The 21,513-nt window shown below is 35.1% G+C and overlaps 1 protein-coding gene across 1 annotated transcript; it reads right to left on the bottom strand.

Moving 5' to 3' along the window:
- Nucleotides 1-549: 549 nt before the first annotated feature.
- UTS2B (urotensin 2B) lies at nucleotides 550-20,308 on the bottom strand. The gene is made up of 5 exons (XM_078067984.1): nucleotides 20,206-20,308; nucleotides 14,737-14,835; nucleotides 13,324-13,368; nucleotides 11,724-11,810; nucleotides 550-2,198 (listed from the first exon to the last, which is right to left on the bottom strand). Exons 1-5 carry the CDS (start codon nucleotides 20,306-20,308, stop codon nucleotides 2,173-2,175), a joined length of 360 nt encoding a protein of 119 aa, XP_077924110.1. The 3' UTR covers nucleotides 550-2,172.
- Nucleotides 20,309-21,513: the final 1,205 nt, after the last annotated feature.

The raw sequence follows: 21,513 nt of genomic DNA, 5'->3' as shown, positions 1-21,513 counted from the left end.
TTCTTTTTGTCCAGAGAACAAACTTCAGACACAGTATTTCCAAAAGCAGGCTAAATTTTGCTATAGCAAAGAGAAATTCTGCTATAGCAAAGAGAAATGGATTTTAAGAGAGCTAACCAATTCTGTTTTTCATAAACTTGCATAAGAAAGTTAGCAGTGGTACGGAGGCAGATATCCTGTAGGACTCACTATTTGAAGGAATTTTTTAAGAAGAAGTTAGACTGTCTCTTGCCACTTTCCCCCAACCTTCTGTTGAATTACAGGAATGTGTTCTATTCTTTAGAAGTTGTTTCTTCCCTTTTTCTCCATCTGGATATTTGTAAGCTACTTTAGCCTAAAATTTTCTCATGGCGCAGGTTTAAAGTCGAATTAAACAAATTGATTTCCTAGCATCTTTATTTTTTAATGCAAAGTTATGCTTATGGCATTCAGTTTAATTAAAGTCAAAGGTCACAATATATGGATTTATACTCTATTCTAATGTATAATGCATTTATCTCATAATATATGCCCAAGACTTCAATGAACAAAAAGAGAAAAATGTTTCCTCCACTTAAAACTCTTTTATTTCATATTTTCATTTCTACCACTACTTTATACAAAGTAGAAAATAAGTCAGCAGTACACTAGTTGGAAATAGGGCATTCTTTTAACACAGCAGGAAATTAAAACATAATTTCTGTTAAGAACATGATGAGTCATCTCATTCATTTGTGAAGCTTCACAGAGCAAATTGTAAATATGGATTTCCGTGTTCTGGAATCAATTACATAACCAATTTTTTCATGAGGGATGTTCATTCCTGATTACAACATTTTAAAATTTTCTCACTCTACAAAAAGTCTAGCAAATTCTACCTTTAATCTACAGATAGCTTTAGGGAATTAAATTTCTTAAAGCAAATTATTAAAAGATAATTTAATGGATTCTTCTAAAAAGAAGTAGTAAAAGCTTTTTTGAATGACCTTAGCCCTGAAGGTTCAAAATGCCTGCATATTGTTTAACTATTCCAAAGTTAATAAACATGAGATGATGAGCACAGGAGTTGTATTTTTTTTATAACGATATTATGTTTGTGTTTAAAACTACTGTAAATATGTGGGAATAATTAGGCATTATTGAACAACTAATACTTATGTACATTTGAGTGGCTCCTAACAAGTATATAAATAGCACTATAGATGTATTACTCAACTTGGTTTGTTTTATGTTTTTTTAACTTAATATTATTCATACTCCCTTATGAGATAGGTTTCTCTTTAAGCACCACAAAATTAATATTACGTAGATAAGCTGCCTTTCCCCCATATTGTGAAATAAGGAACTGTGTGTAGGCTCATCTGACCATCTATTCTAGTCCTTAATACTCTTTAAAGTTACTTTGACAATGTTTCTGGGCCAGCACAAGTGACAGACAAAATTGAAGTTGAACTCCCAGCCTTGAGTTGATTAAATAAGCTTGTTCAGTTGTAGGCAAGAGCATTTTGATGTACAGATGTGAAAAAGAAAAAGAAAAAAAAAAGAATCAAGAGAAAGTCAATGAGTTTTTGTTTTGTTTTCTTTATTTTTTAGCACAATGAGTGTAATCTCTTACAGACATGCTGAATCTCAAATAGTTCATGATGCTGTGGAGAAGGCAGAGATGAGAATTAAGAAACCAAAAGGCAAATTGTTTTGTAAGAAAGTTTTCTTAATATCTATCTCTGAGACATCTAGCATTACTTTCTCCTATAGTCCAATAAACCATACATTCCTGCTCTCTAGTAATGTATCCATTTGGTTGTAGCAGTTTCAGCGACAGTTGTCCAAATGAACAGGAAAGAGATAGTAGCCAGCACAATCATAAGAAAGAGAAAGGACAATGATGCATATTTTTTCCATAAATTGAGACAATATAATTTATTTTAATTTTCCAAGGTGCTTTTTAAAATATTTTAATTGATAATAATTAGATACAACACTGTCAACTTGACCACCACAAGGCCATTTGATAGCCCATGCCAGGCAAAAGGACAACCGATTTGTCATCATTCACAACTTAAACCTTAAGTATACAATAGGCAGAATAAATGCCACTGTTTCTTTATGCTTAAAAGAGCTACAATCTTCAAGCAGTAGTGAGTAGCTGTGTATCTTTTTTCTAGTGTTCTTTTTGTATCCAGAGAACAAACTTCAGACACAGTATTTCCAAAAGCAGGCTAAAAGAGAAAGCAAAACAAATTCTTTATTAGGAGGATATTTGATGAAATACTACATTTGAATAAAATAGGTTATGTGTGCCTCAGGATGAGAAAGGGAGTTTTGTAAAAGGAATGTTCTATATGGTTGTTATTAGCCTCATGTGAATCTGTAAATTAATTAGAATTAAATAAAATTTGAAAATTCAGTTTCTCCATCACACTAACCACATTTAGAGTACTCAATAGTGACTTGTAGTTAGTGACTACCATAATGGGCACTGCATTAGAGAATGGTCACATCATCACAGAAAGTTCTATTGGATAGCACTGTTCTACATGATAATGCATGTAATACAGTTCAGAGAATACAGTAGGTCATCCTATTAGATACATCCCTCTGTTTTATATTTGGGGTAACTGAAATCTCAAAGAGGAAGTCACATGAGTAAAAACTATGATAAATATGTTTCAATTTACTGGGGGGAGAGGAAGGAAGAGAGTTTAAAGTTCACTTTGCAGATCACCAAATGTTATTTAAGTAATTTATTTGTCACATTGAGTCTTCACATTCTGATCATAAAAATGATGCTTCAGAAAAATCAAACCAATTCTAACAGTATTTTAACTCTGAGAAACAAACTGAGGGTTTTAGAGGGGAGGGAGGTGGGGAGATGGGAATGGGAGGGGGGTACCCGGTGATGGATATTAAGGAGGGCACATACTGCATGGAGCACTGGGTGTTATACGAAAACAATGAATCATGGATCACTACATCAAAAACATAGCATAATAAAATTAAATTAAATTAAAAAATAAAAATAAAAAAACAGTATTTTAATCTTCAAATTCACGAATGAGTCATTTTAAATCTTCTGTAGGTGGTTCCCAATCGCCTGACTTATAGTAGCTTCATAGACTCATTATAAATTTCTCTAATTTCCTTCAGTCTAAATGGTTTATAAAATTAAGACCTCAGGGTGACAGGTCTTTGATTCGCAATTGATGAATGGGACGCCCAATGAAAAAGAGTTTAAAAAGATACTCTTTGAAATACTCTGAAATAAATGATAAAAGTCTGTCTCCTTGCCAGGTTTCCCTCCCTCTCTATTAACTCTCTAACCTAGAACCCTCAAGTTCATCACCACCTACACACACAGTGTTATGACAGCACTCAGAGTCTACTTTTCATTTCTACAAGAGCCACACTTCCTTTACATGAACCCACATTCAAATCTTATGAAAGGAGTTTATTTTCAGACATTAAACTGAGGACCCCGGCCCACTATTCCAATCTTCTCTTTATAGTGTGCTTCGGAAAGTTATCATCACTGCCCTTTCTGGCCCTTCAGATATCATTGAATATCTCAGTCTGTTAGGAAAATATAAATGTATACATATCCAAAAATTACTCATGAGTGGCTAGATTAAGTATGCAATGGAATATAGTTAGGGAAATTTTCTGGACCTGGATGAAAGGAAGTGTCATGAATGACGACATGCCCAGCAGAGCCAGACTCTTCAGTGCTTATCTATCATGTATCATCGTGTGAAGGAAATCTCTCGCTAGCATCCTGGTGTCATCTGATGTCTGTTCGGTTCACTCTGGTAACCCTGTTTTCATCAGGATGCTATGTGTTGGACAGCTTTATATTTCTTTTTCATCTCCCACCCCCAAGTTTCTTCAAATGTGCTGCTCCTATCCTACGTCAGCTTATGAATCCAAAAAGCTGAAGTCATTAGGAGTGCAGCTAAGTAAATAGACCAGAGTGAGAGCTAGGAGACTTTTTCTTTCTTCTTCTTTTTTTTATTTGATAATTTGACATTACATTTTGTAAATTTAAGGTGTACTGTGTGTTACTTTGATAAATTTCTATATTGTAATATGATTGAAGTAGTCTATGTCAAACTACATCTTTATAGTACAATATTATTGTCCACTTTCATTACACTGCATTAGATTTCTATGACTTATTTACTGCTCATAACAAGTTCATATACTTAAACACCATCAATCTTATCCAAACCCCTTGCCTCCATGATCCCCTGGTTACCACCGTTTTACTCTCTGGTTTTTCACAGGTTTGACTTTTTTAGATTCCAGATACAAGTGATATCATACAGTACTTGTCTTTCTCTGACTTATCTTGCTTAGCATAATGTGCTCATTTCATCCATGTCATTGGAAATGGCAGGATATCCTCCTTTCTCATGGTTGAATAATATTCCATTATACACACACACACACACACACACACACACACACACACACACACCATTTTTATCCATTCATCCATTGATATATACCTGGAAGTAGAAGTGTTGGATCATAGAGTAAATCTATTTTTAATTTTTTGAGGAACTTCCATGATGTTTTCCATAGAGGATGGACCAATTTACATTCCTACCAATAGTGTATAAGAGCTCCTTTTCACCACATTCTCACCTTCACTCCTTGTCTCTTGTCTTCTTGATGATAGCCATTCTAACAGGTGTGAGGTGACATCTCACTGTGTTTCTGATTTGCATTTCCCTGTTGATTAGTGATGTTGAGCATCTTTTATGTGTCTTTTGGCTATTTTGATATCCTTTTCAGAAAAAAAAAATATCTATTTAGTTCTTCTGCCCATTTTTTAATTAGATGTTTTTAGGGGTTTTTCTGTTGTTATTAAGTTGTGTTCTTTATATTTTTTAGATATTAACCTCTTATCCAATATATGCTTTCCTAAAATTTTCTTCCATTCTATAGCCTGCCGTTTCATTTTGTTGTTTCTTTTGCTCTGCAGAAGCCTTTGAGTTTGATGTGGTTCCATTTGTTAATTTTTGCTTTTGTTGCTTGTGCTTTTGATGTCATGTCCAAAAAGTCCTTACCGAGACCAGTATTGATAAGCTACTGCTCTATATTTTCTTAGAGGAGTTGAATGTTATCAGGTCTATGTTTAAGTCTTTTATTAACTTCAAGTGAATTTTTGTGAGTGGTGTGACATAAGGGTCCAATTTCATTGTTCGGCACGTGTTTCTCCAATTTTCACAGCATCATTTTTTGAAGGACTATCCTTCTCCCATTGGGAGTTCACGGCTCCCTTGTTGAGTATTAGTTGACTCTATATGCCAGGATTTAATTCTAGGCTTTCTGTTCTGTTTCATTGGCCTGTATGTCTATTTTTGTGCCAGTACCATACTGTTTTTATTACTATGGCTTTACAGTATAGTTTGAAACCAAGTTTTGTTCTTTTATCCTCAGAATATTTTGGCTATTTGGAGTCTTTTGTTGTTCCACATAAACTTTAGGATTATTTCTTCTATTTCTGTGAATAATGCCTTTGGTATTTTGGTGAGGATTGCATGGAATCTATAGATGGTCTTGGGGAATATGGCCATTTTAACAATATTTATTATTCCAGTCTATGAACACAGATTTCTTTCCATTTGTTTGTGTCTTCTTCAATTTCTTTCAGCAAAGTCTTATAGTTTTCATGGTGCAGATCTTTCACTTCCTTGGTTAAATTTTTTCCTAAGTAAATGGACAGAGGGCCTGAATAAACATTTCTCCAAAGAAGCCGTACAATGGCCAACAGACATATGAAAAGATGTTCAATATAACTAATCTTCAGAGAAATGCAAATCAAAACCATAATGAGATATCACCTTATACCTGTCAGAATGGCTGTTATGAAAATAAATAAATAAATAACAGCTGTTGGCAAAGATGTGGAGAAAAAGGAATCTTCATGCACTGTTGGTGGGAATGCAAAATGGTGCAGCCACTATGGAAAACAGTATGGATGTTCCTCAAAAATTAAAAATAGAACTACCATATGATACAGCACTTTTACTTCTGGATATTTAACTGAAGAAAATGAAAGCAGTAATTTAAAAAAATACATGCATCCCTATGTTGATTGCAACATTATTTACAATAGCCAAGATATAGAAGCAATCTAAGTGTCCATCAATAGATGAATAGATAGAAAGATTGATTACACACACACACACACACACACACACACACAATGGAATATCCATTAAAAAATGAAATTTTGCCATTTGTGACAACATGGATGGACCTAAAGGGTATTAAGCCAAATAAAATAAGTCAAAGACCATATGATTTCACTTATATGTAAACTCTAAAAAATAAAACAAATGAACAAACAAAACAAAACAGAAACAGACTCTTAGACACAGAGAATAATCTGGCAGTTGCAGAAGGGAGGGAGTGAAATAGAGGAAGGAGATTAAAAGGTACAAACTCCCAGTTATAAAGTAAGTAAGATGTGGGGATATAATGTACAGCATAGGGAATATAGTTAAAAATATTTAAAAACTTTATATGGTAACAGATGGTGGATAGATTTATCCTGGTGATCACTTCCTAATGTTGTATTAATGTTGAAACTAAAATAATATTGTATATCAACTATAATTCAATAAAATTTTATTCCTAAGTATTTTATTGTTTTTGATGCTATTACAATTGGAATTTTTTTTCCAATGCTTCATCATTAGTATAAAGGAATCCCACTGATTTCTGTAAGTTGATTTTGCAATCCGCCACCTTACTTATTAAGTATCATTAATTAATTTCAACAGGTTTTTGATTGACTTTTTGGGATTTTGTAAATATTAAGATCATATCATCAGTAATTAGTGACAGTTTTACTTCTTCCTTCCCAATTTGGATGCCTTTTATTTCTTTGTCTTTCCTAATTGCTCTACCTAGGACTTCCAGTACCACATTGAATAGAAGTGGTGAGAGTGGGCAACCTTGTCTTGTTCCCAAACTCAGAGAAATCCCTTTCAATTTTTCTCCATTGAATACGATATTAGCTGTGGGTTTGTTATATATGGCCTTTACTATGTTGAGGCATGTTCCTTCAATACCCAACCCGTTTTTATCATGAAAAGATGTTGTATTTTATTACATTAGACAGCACCATTCTTAGTGAATTTAGCAGGTGTCTATCAGTTATATATTAAATGATTAAAGCAAACTATAATATTCCCCATTAAGTATAAGTTACTATTGCATTAGCTGGATCTCTGGGTCCATTTTATCTTCACACAATGTTATTTATAGTAGACAACTTCTAGTTATGCAATAGAAGCACAGTTTAAATATAATGTGGGTTGTTTTTGTGACCTAACCTGGGCATCTACTTCATATGTTTATCACCACAAATATTTATTTTATTCCTACTGCATACAAATATGTTTTAATATCTCCTTGCTTAAAAACAAAAAAGTTTCTTTGACCACCTTCAAACTTATCTAGCTAATATCCCAATTTTTTCTACCATTTAGAACAAAATTTCTCAAATGCGGTGTCTATTGTCAGTGGTTCCTGACAGATGATAAAAATATTGTTTTATCATGTTCTCTTTAGCCCAAAGTCCATCAAACAATTCTTGTCAAAGCCATTAATAATCTTTCATTCCTGTTCAGAAGGAAAATTGCAGTTGTCAACTTACTGGACATATTATAGCTTTAAATACACTTTCATTACTTCCTGGAAACAGTACAGTCTTCCTTTCTTTGTCACTTCCTTCCTTGGTAGCTACTCCTATTAAGCCTCCTTTGCTGATTCTCTTGTCTGCCCAACCTTTAACCTTGGAATCACTTGGGCTTCAGCCCTGGCTGTCTTCTCTTTTATATCTAGAGTCATTCCTTAGATGGTCTGATCAAAATACCAAGCAATATTGATATGCTGATAACTATCAAATTTATATCTCCAATATGAGCTGCTTCCCTAAACTTCAAATTTACATATTCAATGGTCTACTCAGATCACTACAGAAGTCCCCCCCTTATCCATGGGATATATGTTTCAAGACTCCCAGTGGATGCCTAGAAACTGCAGATAGTACTGAATGCTATAAATACTATGTTTTTCCTATACATACATACCTACGATAAAGTTTAGTTTACAAACTGGACACAGTAAGAGATTAACAACAATAACTAATAATAAACTAGAACAATTATAACAATATGCTGCAATAAAAGTTATGTGAATGTGGTCTATTTCCCTCAAAATATCTTATTATACTCTAGTCACCTTTATTCTGGTGATGATGTAGATGATACAATGCCTACGTGATGACATGAAGTGAGGTGAATGACGCAAGCACTATGACGTAGCATTAGGCTACTATTGACCAGAATTCTGATGATATGTCAGAAGGAGGATCATTTGCTTCTGAACCATGGTTGACCACAGGTAACTGAAACTTCAAAATGTGCCTAAGGAGGCTACTATACTTGGAAGATACTGTTATGCATGGCATAACAAGCTCAAAATATCTGTGGTTGGGATATGACTCTCCAAATATTCCTTGTGCTTTTTTTTTTTTACATCTCCCGGGTGATTCCCTGAGCCTATTAAGTTAGATTAAGATCATGTGCCTAATTTTGGCAGTTAAGAGTGTGTTTACCTCCATTTCTCTCCTGTTCTACTACAGAGACACATAGAGTAGATACAGAGTAAAGGAAAATGACCAACATACACGAGACTTCATGTAATCAAAAAATAAATCTTAAAGCAAGCTAATTCACTGAGATTGTAAGGTTAGTTTGCTAATGTAGTTTGCCTAATTTATCCCCAAACACAATTTGACAACAAATACAAAGGGAATAAAGAGAGTCCAGAAATACAAGATCTCAAAATGTTGAAAGAACTAACCTCTTCTAGATCCTAAACACTATAAAATGAGATTTAAAACTACTCCAAGTGACAGAGGCTCTGTAAATAGCAGTTGGAATAAAGAACTCAGGGCAAAAATCAGATCGAGCGTATAGTCTTTAAGGTATGTTCCAGATACTTTCAAGATACTGCTACTAAGTTGGGGGTGAGAATGCAGAATAATTAAAATTGCTTTTTTAAAAAGTATTTGCATGGAGCAAGTACATGAGAAGCTTTCTAAATTTTTGAAAGAACGTCGTTGTCAAAGAAACCATAAAGCCTAAAATAAAAATATCTTTGACACTTAAAGACAAAATAAACTTTGGGCTTCCAACTTTGCAGAAGTAGGATAAGACCTGAGAAAACTGTGCCATCCTGGAGAAGGGAATAATCCCCAAGTAGCACATAAGATGTGTCCAGGGATAAAAATGAAGAAGGAAAAATTTCAAACAGTGCAGCCAGGGAAGCATTACAATGAGCAAATGACTCCTCCTAGGTACCACAGGCTCCAGTCAAGACACCTTTTCTCATCCCCAGGGTAGGAGATCTTCATAATATTTGCCTAGTGGGATTTCAGAATTGCTGGAGGGTAGCACTCTGTCTGTGTCTTGTTCATTTCCTTTATGAAAGGGATTATCCCGTCCTTGGTCCTCTACCAATTATTGGAATTGTCCTTTTAGCTAACAGGTCTGTGAATGAAGAGGAAGAAGCCACATTGTAGCTGATGAAGACTAGTAAGTATCTCCTCCTGGAGAGACTATTCTTTGTTCTGGGTTCAGTCAGTGAATGAGATCTGGGAATGTCTCTAATGGCAATGGGTTGAGTATAGTCTATGTGGTTAAGCAGAGATCGAAGGATTGACTGTGTGTGGTAGAGACAGTGCTCCCCAAGTATTATATGTACTTCCTAAAATTTCTCAGCCTATCTTGCCAATATTTTGGTGGCAGCCCACATGACTAATTCTAGCCAATGGACTTCAGGAGAAGTGACACTTGTCACTGAACTGAGGCAGTTTGGAGCTGGGATGTGTCTTCTATCCCTTTCTTGTGTCTTGGCAATATTAGGGGCAGTCAAGATATAACAACCTTCAGGATGATATAGCCAGAAAATAGAAGAGGGTTGTACGACATGCATTGGACTTTATTATATAATAGGCCTCTGAGATTTGGATTAAAACTGGTACCACATCATAGCCTAAGCTATGCTAATTATGGGAAGGCCCAATAAATCTCTATCCCAAACCTTTTATACCACCAAACTTTATCCTCTTCCAGCTATCTCTGGCTCAATAAATAGAAATTGCCCTCTTTTTCCTAGTTGCTTAAAACAAAAACTTTGGAATCATTTTTGATGCCTTCCCTTTTTTAAAAAACACAAACCACATGTAATCCTACAACAAATTTTGTTGATTTTTTTAATTCAAATTATATCCAGAATCCGACCCCTTCTTACCGATTCACTACTGCCACCCTAATCCAAGCTACTACCACTTACCATCTGAACCACTAAATTCTCTTTGTTAATGGTTTCTCTGCTTCTACCTTTGCCCATCTGTTGCAGTATATTCTCCGTGAAGCATCAGAGTGGTTCTGTTAAAACTTATCTCATATTACTCCTTTTGCTAAAAGTTTCCAGTGATGTCCCATATGATACCCAGTAAAAGCTAAAGTCCTTAAGAATCCTGAAGGTTCTCTCTCTTACAGCTTCCAATTCATCTTCTACTACCCTCTCCTTCAGGCTCACTAGCTGAGTCACTTAGCAGTTGGGTTATTTTTGGCATATAATTTCACCTCTCTGAGATGTAATTTCCTCATCTATAAAATAAGCGTAGTAATAGCTATCCTATGTGGTTTACGATGAAAATAAAATAATAATTATAGTACTGATCAAAACCATAAAAAACAAGTTAGGCTTACATAGTACTTACTATATGCCAGGCATTATTCTAAATGCCTTTCATATATTTACTCATCAAATCCTCCCGACAATCTCATAAAGATAATTATTGTTATAATTTGCATTTGGGGGCAAAGAAAATGAGACACAAGAAGTTACATAATTGCTCAAGGTCACACAGGTAGGGAATGTCAATGTTGATTTGGACCCAGGCAGTTTAGCTCTAGAGCCTATGTATTTAGCCACAATATTTTGACATCTTAAAGTATAAGAAGTCTGGTATATGCTAAGTATTTAAATAATACCAGTTCATCCTCTTCCCACTTAGTAGCATTGTGAAATAGGCTTTTGAACAAGTTAAAGACAAATCTGGGAGGAGGGGAAAAATGTAAATAAATAAAATGAGTCTTAGGAAGGCTCACATCACTATATGAATGGAGAAATATATAATCAAATTTTTCAAATATAAGAACTAATTCAGCAAGAAACAAGAACTTCCCAAGAAATATTATAAAAAATAAGAGGGATCCAAAAGACAAATCTTTCTAAAATTAAATGTTATGATTCAAACCTTGAACCCAGTGTTAGAGCAATGAGGGTTCTCCTTACTTCAATAAAGATGTTCTAAAATTTGAATTGACTTAAAACCTGATTGCTTCGATTTGTGATTCTCCCAACTCTAGTCTTTAAGCAAAACAGCAAGCCATAGTTCACAATTTGAGGCAATAAGGGCATATTTTACTTAATCCTGGAACATAAGACCTTATTATCCACTCCTGTAAACATGACAGAGCTCAGATATATTCATATGGGAACATATTCATTGGCATCTTTTTTAAAAATATGAACCTTGATCTTGATAATCACCATAGGATTAAGAAATGTCAAGTTAACCTCTTCCCTCTTAGTAATAATTGCAAAAGTAATCTTTCAGATGTCAATTTTAAAACTTTGAAATGAAAATTTACCTCGCTTATTTGGATGGGAAGAAGATAGACCATCTATAGCATAGGATATCTCAGCATCTTTTGCCTCCATGAACTGCTCTTTTAGCTGTTAAAAAGCAAATATAAAAATTATTAATCTTTAATAAGAATGATGCTGCTTTCTGTTGAAAAAGAGGAATAATTAGAATAAGAAAGGAAAAAGAGTAGGAAAAAATGGAAGAAAGGAAGAAAGAAAGGAGAAAAAAGGGGAATGGGAAAGGAGAAAAAGTAATAAAGAAAATAAACAAAAATAATTAAGTGGAAAAATCCAAGGAAACATATTTAGAGACTGGCTGGGAAAGGCACATGACTCAACAGGAGATCAGGAAAAAAAAAGGTTTATAGTGAAGGATGTCAACTCTGGGTGTTAGTTCATGGGGAGCCTATTAATACAACCTGTGTTGCTGGACTGGATTTGATGTCACCTCTAACAAGCAGTCCACTTCAAGGAGCTTCAAAGGGTTATATAAATGTTTGAAGTTCCTGAAATATTTCTCCTTTCCAGCAGGAAGTGAGAAGTATTTTGAGGCCCTACAGTTTTTACCTGGAATTCAACCCATGTTAATTTTTAGCAAGCTCTCTGATTGCCCATGCTCTGAAGACCTACTTCTTTTTGAACTCTACTCCAAAATAGAGTTCAGCCTGGCTGCTGAGGGTGTCCATGTCTGACCTACTCAGAGTGATGGGGCATGATTCTCTCTCCCAAACAGCCACACGGCTTGTATAATAATGGATTTGCATGCATGTATGTGGACAAGTTTTGAAATCATCTAATCTGGTGATTTTCAAATTTTCTTCCCAGCATGTCAAGCAGTGGGGGAATAAGGCTGCTAAGGGACTTCCTATCAGGAGGGCTGAGAGCAGGTCAGGAAGATGACCCTTCAGGCCCCCAACCAGCTGCTTTAAACAGGACAGCTCCAGGGACGCCTGGGTGGCTCAGTCGGTTAAGCATCTGCCTTCGGCTCAGGTCATGATCCCAGGGTCCTGGGATCGAGTCCCGCATCGGGCTCCCTGCTCCGCGGGGTGCCTGCTTCTCCCTCTGCCTCTGCCTCTCTCTCTCTCTGTCTCTCATGAATAAATAAATAAAATCTTTAAAAAAATAAATAAATAAAAAGATAAAAAAATAAACAGAACAGCTCCACCTTCATATGCTTCATTTACTAGGAACACATCCAATTGATTTGGGAAAAAGTATTTCTACTTTTAAAAAGAGTAAGTATATTATTGAAAATCACCAATCTTAGTCTCCCATTTTACAGATTAAGAGATTTAAATCCATAGAATTTTGATTTGTCCATGGTTTTATAGTTAGGTAATTGGAGAGCTGGGATAAGAATCCAGATTTTCTACACATTTTATCTCAAGATCACTTCAGCTATATATAGTTTTGGTTTGGTTTTCTTTTCTTTCTTGATTTTTTTAAGTGTAATTTGACTATTTTTTTCCCTAGTGAATAACTTTACTCTTTCTCTAGCAGGAATACAAAAATTTTACAGTATAGTACTAATAATTTTTCAAACTATGCCCAAAGATAAGAAAATGCCTTAGAATGATTATTAAAATTGAAATTAAGTATTTCACATTCTCACCTGGTTAAGTTCTTCCAATTTGTTAGCCAGTTCTCTATCTGCAAGATACATTTGTCATATGAAAAATTTCATTGCAAGTAATATTTGATTCACTTCAGGACACACATTCAGGATCTTATGTGGAAGGCAAAGGTCTTTTTCATATGATTTAAGACCACCCATCATCCCTGATATAAAACCCAAATACTTTCTCAATGCCTATATTATTGAATTGCAACCAGTTATATAATGAGAAAATACCTAATTTCTAGCAATAAGCACAAAGCTTTCTAAAATAGGCCATAGTTCTGGGGTGCCTGGGTGACTCAGTCAGTTAAATGTCTGCCTTCGGTTCAGGTCCTGAACCCAGGATCTTGGAATCGAGCCTGGGCAGGGAGTCTGCTTCTCCCTCTGCCTGTGCTCGTGCTCGTTCTCTCTCTCTCTCTCTGTCAAATAAATAAAGTCTTTAAAAAAAATCAATATAAAATAAAATAGACCATAGTTCCAACAAGCACTATTATTTAGAAATAAACTATTTCACTGACATGAGGAAATCTTATGAAACAATATTAAGTGAAAAAAGCAGGACACAAGCATCTATATAATTCAGTTGAGAAAGATAAGCCCAAAATATAAATAGTAACTCCCTCCCTTACAATTTGAGTATAAATTTTTCTTTTTTATAATTTCATTCATTTTCTTCAATGATAATATCTTACTTCTAATTTTAAAATGTTGTATTTTTGAAGTATTTATTAAGATATTGTTGTAGTCAGCACATTGTCCCATGAATAGACATTTTCTTTAGAAGACCAAATGTTTTCTGAGAGTATACCACATTAACATATTGTCACATTTTCTCTCAGGCTAGACTTACTAAGTTTCTGACAGTATTTGTCATTTCTTGGAGAACATTCTGACACGTAATTGTAAATTAGATTCTCCTGTTCTTCAAAGAAAAAAAAAAATCTCAATTGGTGTAGCTTACATTTCCCAATGGTTTATACTCCAACCATTTCCCACATTGGGAGAATTTGATTGCAAAATGTGTTAAAACTGCTATGAGATTGCTGTTAATTTGTGAAATTTCTAGTGGAAACCTATGAACAGATGTGAAACATATAGTAAAAAAAAATATATACATATATATTAACTGTACCAGTGAGGATTTGCATAGATAAGAAGAAAATATGAGTAAAGATCACTGGTGTGTAACTAGATGGTTACCGATCCCACTAGGACCTTCTAATTGAAGAAAATAGGATTTTAATATTTGTTAATAATGCCATTGCTTTTAGCATGAATATGAAATAATAAAAACACTTAAGCCATCAGTTCAGCATAAAAGGGAGTAGTTATTATTTTATTTAATATAAATATACATTTAGAAAGAGCAAGTCAGAGGACAGAATAACTTCTTGACTCACCAATGTTAGAAGGTCTTTGGAAATCAAAATTTTTATTCAGTAGAGCCAGCAGTAGTTCTTCACGATTTGTATCTTCTTTATCTGGAAACAATTCATTTCCTGTAATAATCACCTCAATGTAATAAAACCTCTATTTTCAATCTGTGTCACTGAAAGCATTTCTAATTAAATACATTTTACAGGTAACTATCAATGCATATAGTCACTGATAAAAGGGGTGTGGAGAAAGGTGTGTAATCCAAAAAGACGGGCTGTTAAAAAAAATCATTGAATGTACTGGAGCTCTCAAAGAGAGATTGTGAAAGAGGAAGAGGGAGAGACAGAGAGCATGTCTGACAGATGACACCCTAAAATTTACCTGCCGTCATTCCTAGGTAGTAGAATCGCAGGTAAATTTATTTTTTACCTGCGATGTTGAAATTTTCTACTCTTGTGTGTAATATGAAAAACATAAAAGTTATATTTATAAAGAAAAAAATAATTTTTTATTTTAAGATTTTATTTGCTACACACATTTAAATATGAGCCATTTTGTGTTCGGAGAGTGCCTTTAAACCATCTAAGGAAACCTGTGGAAGAAGTGGTATAATGTCTCTTTTCTCCCTATTGACATCTTTCCATCTTTGTCAGTTTCACTCCCAGCCCATTCATTGATTAGATGCTCAACTCTTTCAGCACTTTAAAAATAGAAATATCACCCAAATTTTTGTAAATATTTTTATTCTGGAGTAGAAATCAGGACAATAGCCTTTACTCAAGCTATAAAACATGAAGACTCAACAAGATATCTATTAACAAATAATGCAATTGAAATAACAACTAGTGTATTACAAACAAAATAACAAAATAAACTTTTGTGAGGTGGCCTGAAAAATCAAACCTTTATCATAGAACTTCTATCGGATCATCTTCCCTATTTCCTAGCTCCTCATACTAGCTGACAGTGTGAACAGAAGGTAGATTTGTGAGTTTGAAGTTTAAAAGTGAGAATATTGTGGTTGTAGCTACAGAAATGGCTCATGACTTGACTATATTATTCGATGAAATCATCTGCCTTTCCTGTGTCTACAAAATGTTTATTGATGAACTCAAAGGACTAAGAGGCTAATGAAAGGAATGAGAAAGCTTTGGTGAGGAAGCAAATGGATGACTTGGGGCAAGTGACAGCATTGCTTCCACACTGACCAAACATAGTTCACTGGTGCTCAGCTCTTCAATTTTACTTCATGAACATAGAAATTATCTGTGACATTTTGTTTTTTTCTATTGATTAATTAAAACACTAATAGAATATCAATGGAACTTTTGCTTCACATTAATTAAATGAAGACCCTCAGAGATAGTTTAGTTTAAGACATGGCCATGCAATAAGGTAATTGTTACTACAGTTGTTTATGAAAATGTTAAATCATAAACTTTAAAATGTTTCAGTTTGAAAAAGACATAAGGTACATTTTATAGCCAGATGATAATGGCTACTTAATTCAGAAAGAGAACTGTGATAAGAGAAACTGATTCATTGCCTTAACTAGAGAAAGTATAAGACTAGAAGAAAGTGGGGCACCTGGGTGGCTCAGATGGTTGAGCATCTGCCTTTGGCTCAGGTCATGATCCCAGGGTCCTGGGATAGAGCCCCACGTCCAGCTCTGCCCCTCTTCTGGCTCAGTGGGGAGCCTGCCTCTCCCTCTCCCTCTGCCTCTCCCCTTCCCCTGCCCGCTCCCCCACTCATGCTCTCTGTCTCTCTCTCTGTATCTCTGTGTCTCAAATGAATACATAAAATCATAAGAAAAAAATATTAAAAAAAAAAAAAAGACTAGAAGCCAAACTATGGAAAGAGCCAAGATGTCCATCCACAGATGAATGGATAAAGAAGATGTGGTATATATATACAATGGAATATTATGCAGCCATCAAAAGGAATGAAATCTTCCTATTTGCAACTACGTGGATGAAACTGGAGGGTATTATGCTGAGCGAAATAAGACAATCAGAGAAAGACATGCATCATATGATCTCACTGATATTAGGAATTCTTAATCTCAGGAAACAAACTGAGGGTTGCTAGAGTGGTGGGGGGTGGGAGGGATGGGGTGGCTGTGTGATAGACATTGGGAAGGGTGTGTGCTATGGTGAGCGCTGTGAGTTGTGTAAGACTGATGAATCACAGACCTTTACCTCTGAAACAAATAATACATTATATGTTAAAAAAAAAATAGAAGATAGCAGGAAGGGAAAAATGTAGGGGAGGAAATCGGAGGGGGAGACGAACCATGAGAAACTATGGACTCTGAGAAACAAACTGAGGGTTTTAGAGGGGAGGGGGGTGGGGGGATGGGTTAGCCTGGTGATGGGTGTTAGAGAGGGCATGTACTGAATGGAGCATTGGGTGTTATACGCAAACAATGAATCATGGAACACTACATCAAAAACTAATGATGTAATGTATGGTGATTAACATAACATAACAAGGAAGTAAGGAGGAAAGTGTAGAGCTGAAGGTTTTATGTGCTTAATTCACAATCCACTTCTGCATATTTAAGTGGAATATTTTTCACAAAAGAAAATTAATCTATTTGCCTTTCTTTACCAGTTTTGTTTCCAGTAACTACACTTGCATTAACTGTCCTCAGAAAGTCTTGTCACTACCTTTTAAGGCAACCAACGTTTACAGGAATCTCTGAAGAAAAAGTTTTCTCAAAAAATTTTTTAAATATTTTTTATTCCTAAAGTTAAGATATTGTCTAAGAAATATATGTCTTTTTTTTCTAGTTTTCATTTTTAGTTTTAAAAGATAACAGTTTCAAAAGAAAAAAATTACACATACTTTGACTATGTTTCTATCTTTGAACTAAAGTCATTTGAAAAAATAAATAAATAAATAAAAGTTAATATTGATAAAGAAATGTTTGAATAAAAATTACCTGAGTGTAGATGCATCCTTAGCACAGAGGATGGCAAAGTTACCCAGACATGACAGAGTGAATGCTTTTGCAAATACACAGATAAAACTGGTTCATTACTACTTAAGATACTGACTCAAAAGATTTTATTGTCTCCTTGCTTTTCGTTCAAATGTGAAGCATTTTAGTGGAGACAGATGAGAAATTTTACCAGAAAGAAACCTGGAAACCCCCCAAAATGATAAAATACCAAAAAAATTAATAAATTTTCTGCAGTCTTCTGGGTCATGATATTCACTCTTCAATCTTTTGTGGTAGGCAATTGGCTCAGTGTGAGCATTACCCATCAAGCCAGGCTTTTCTACAGCCCTGACCAAGTGAAAGCTGGCAGACTGTGCCATTTGTCTTGAGTATTGTCTAACACAGAAAGAACAAGGGGTGGTAACCCCAACTTTGTCCTCTGTTAGTGGACAAATGCTTATTTGAAAAATGTGTCAAAAGACCACAATAAGTCAAACGTTTGGCTGCTTTGACAAATGTGTGTATGGAGAGAAGCTCACTCTAATCATAGATAATTTAGATCAGAAAATAACCTTAGGAGTAATTTAATCTTTCCCATTTACACACAAGGCAACAGATCCAAGGGCATCCCAGAGAGAAAACTTTTCAATACGCTGCCAGTGATAGAAGGACATCAGTGTTTGGTCTTCTGGGGTCAGAGGTGTTATTTAATTTTAACCTAGAAAAATGCCATAGAGTTGGATTTTGCTGTATCCCACATCCATGTGAAATCAGAAGTTACATTTACTACTAACATCCTAATTTTGCAAAGTCCTCAATGAATAGTCTCATTTTTCCTCACACGTTTGCACTGTTAAGAACATTGAAAATCTCCTTATTTCACAGGAAGAGCAATGGAGGCCCACCAAGTGCAGTGATTTTGACTGGCCAAAGATAAAATGTGAGCCATGGATAAAATCCAGACTTTTTGATTCCCAAGCTTCTATTTATGTCTCTGGGAAAATTTGTTTTTCAATGGGAAAATCCCTATAAATAAATAACGAGGATTTATGCAATTTTATTTTCACTGCCAAAAGAACTGCTCTAACTTTCATTGACTTTTTTTTTTAAGATTTTATTTATTTATTTGACAGAGAGAGAGAGAGAGAAAGCAGGAACACAAGTGAGGGGAGTGGGAGAGGGAGAAGCAGGCTTCCCGCCGAGCAAGGAGCCCGATGCGGGGCTCGATCCCAGGATGCTGGGATCATGACCTGAGCCGAAGGCAGATGCTTAAGGACTGAGCCACCCAAGCACCCTTTCATTGACTTTTTTTTTATTATGTTATGTTAATCACCATACATTACATCATTAGTTTTTGATGTAGTGTTCCATGATTCATTGTTTGCGTATAACACCCAGTTCTCCGTGCAGTACGAGCCCTCCTTAATACCCATCACCGGGCTAACCCATCCCCCCAACTCCCTCCCCTCTAGAATCCTCAGTTTGTTTCTCATTGACTTTTAAAACCACATTTAAGCAACATGGTCTAGTAAAATTGAATTCCATCTAAAAAAGAGAAACTTGATCCCTCTTCTCAACCCAATATCATGTAAACCAAATGTATTATGTTCTGATTTGGTTCCTCTATGTAGGACAAAAGGCTCGCTCCTTCCCATCAAGGAGGTCAGTTAGATGACAGTAACCTCAAAATCTCAAGCTGGAAGGGAAAATAGCACTATTTTAAGTTACTATTTTTCAAACATGAAGAAATATATAAAAGTTTCAATGATGCTGTTTGCCTAATAAATCAACATTAAATTTAGCTCCCCTGATTCTCAGATGAAGAGCTATTTCCACTACAAAATACATTGAAAATTTTAAAGAAAGATCAATACAAGTTACAATATTACAAGAGCAGAAACTTATTTTCTCCAACTTTACATGGTAAATATTTGTAGACGTCATAGATTAAATTATTTCATTTAACATAGGTATCGTAAATATGTTAGAAATCTGATAAATACAGTCAATGAATAATGTGGGTGTTAGCATCATCCTCCTGAAAATACTATGTAGATTTCCCCATGCATTATTTTTTTCCAAATCTCTGCAAACACAAATTTCCATCCTGATGTGTTATTCTCTGAGCCATTCTCCTTTCGTAAGTAACTTATTCATAATCTCATCGGATAAAAATACTGTTTTCTTTCCCCAAATGTACTTTAAGAATATGCACATATTAGTTAATTGATTGTATTACTATTTATACATTCACTACCTTTGGTCATAGAGTAGAAGTAAGAAAAATGTGCCTCATAATTAGAAAAAAAATAAAGTGTTGTTGAAATAAATTTAGTATAATGTTGGTTAAAATTAATTTACTTGTGAAGAACAGCCTCACAGATGACATTTAATTTAAAACAGCAACTTCTGAAGAGATGTTTAACGATTACATCATACTAATGGCTTAAAGTATTATTTTGATACTGGCAGAAAAACCAAGGCAATGCAAAGAGAAAGATAAGGATGATTTACCCATCTGTAGGATTTTAGACTCATGTGTACATACCTTGGATCAGATATGGCCGTCCATGCACCAATTCTAAAAAAATCATTACAGATAACAAAGTTAGGAGTCCAAAACAAAGAGTGGCTGAAAGGATCTTGTTCATGTTAAAAATCTTCTTCTGTGCTAGCAGAGAAACTGGACTCTCCAGGTCAAGATGAATACTTCAGTGGCTCTGGAATGCTGCAGAGATCACTTTTAAAAGGTGGCAAGTGTGCTTCAACTACAAATGATCTGGACAAAGAAAAAAAAACTTATAAAATGTAATGCATTCTGTCAACATGATTCACTACTTGGAGAAGTGACAGGTTTGCTACTCGGTCAATGACAGGAAGAACCCAATCGATATATCTCATACCTGCCCATTTCACTAAAAGCAGGCATTCCTATGCACGCCCACGCACTCAGACACATACACAAGCTTAGAGCAAAAATTAGCAATGTAGAACATGTTGGTTAGATTTTCATAACAATGAAATGGGAACAAGGCCTTTCATTGGACTAATTTAGAGCCCCACGGAGGTCTTCCTAACAGCCCATGTTATTTGCAACCACCGCTTCATTTTTAACCAAGCAAATAGATTTGAGTTGGGAAGAGCTCAAATTGGAAATGAATGATAATGGGAACATTAATGTCTTACTACATTGAAGAAGGATGGTTTCATTTTGCTGCAACCAGCACTTCTAGAGATTAAAGCTAAATCTAATTAATTCAAAGTTGGCAAATGTCCCGTCAATTACATTCTTTAGTGCTTGTTTTAATTGTAACGGTTTTCTTTTTAAGTCAAAGTCTTTCAGTATATCAACAATTTCAGTTTTATGGCTCCAAAGATGTACTAATGACCTCTGGCCTTGGCATTTACTTCTGTCCGGAGGACTCTCAATGCATTAGCTCTAAAACTGACTCAGCTCCCTGTGCATAAAGGGCAGCACGTGATGATGTGTAAGAAGTGCAATATTCCAACTTTTCACGAACCCATTGCTTTAATAAATTCCCTGAATAAAGTGTCAACTACTTAGTTTGATATTCAGGCTTGTTTTTCCTTCACAGGCTCATTTCCACTACATGTCCTTCTGCACCAGTCACAGTAGGCTTTTAATTCCTGAACATATCTTGCACTTCCTCACTTCAGAGCATTGCTGACATATTTCTGTCTACCTGGACTCCTTCATTCCACCACCATTTTACCTACTCATCCCTTAAGCCCCTGATCCAATGCCACCAGCTCTGTTTAGTCTTTTGGATCTTTCTCTTTTTTGCTTTCAGACGTTAACAATTTTTCTTTTTACCTCCTTTGGACTACCACAAAA

The sequence above is a fragment of the Halichoerus grypus genome, chromosome 1 (genome assembly GCF_964656455.1).
Source record: "Halichoerus grypus chromosome 1, mHalGry1.hap1.1, whole genome shotgun sequence".
NCBI lineage: Eukaryota > Metazoa > Chordata > Mammalia > Carnivora > Phocidae > Halichoerus > Halichoerus grypus.
The sequence above is the reverse complement of the archived record's forward strand: the minus strand, read 5'-3'. Positions and strand labels throughout refer to the sequence as shown.

What these genes read in the sequence shown, in the direction of transcription:
- UTS2B (XM_078067984.1), bottom strand. Translation starts at nt 20,308, where the DNA reads ATGAACAAGATCCTTTCAGCCACTCTTTGTTTTGGACTCCTAACTTTG. An exon ending in AGAACTTAACCAGGTGAGAA is followed by an intron (nt 11,811 to 13,323) that starts TGTGAAATACTT and finishes TTGCTTTTTAAC; the next exon opens with AGCTAAAAGAGCAGTTCATG. An exon ending in TTCCCATCCAAATAAGCGAG is followed by an intron (nt 2,199 to 11,723) that starts GTAAATTTTCAT and finishes TTTCTCTTTTAG; the next exon opens with CCTGCTTTTGGAAATACTGT.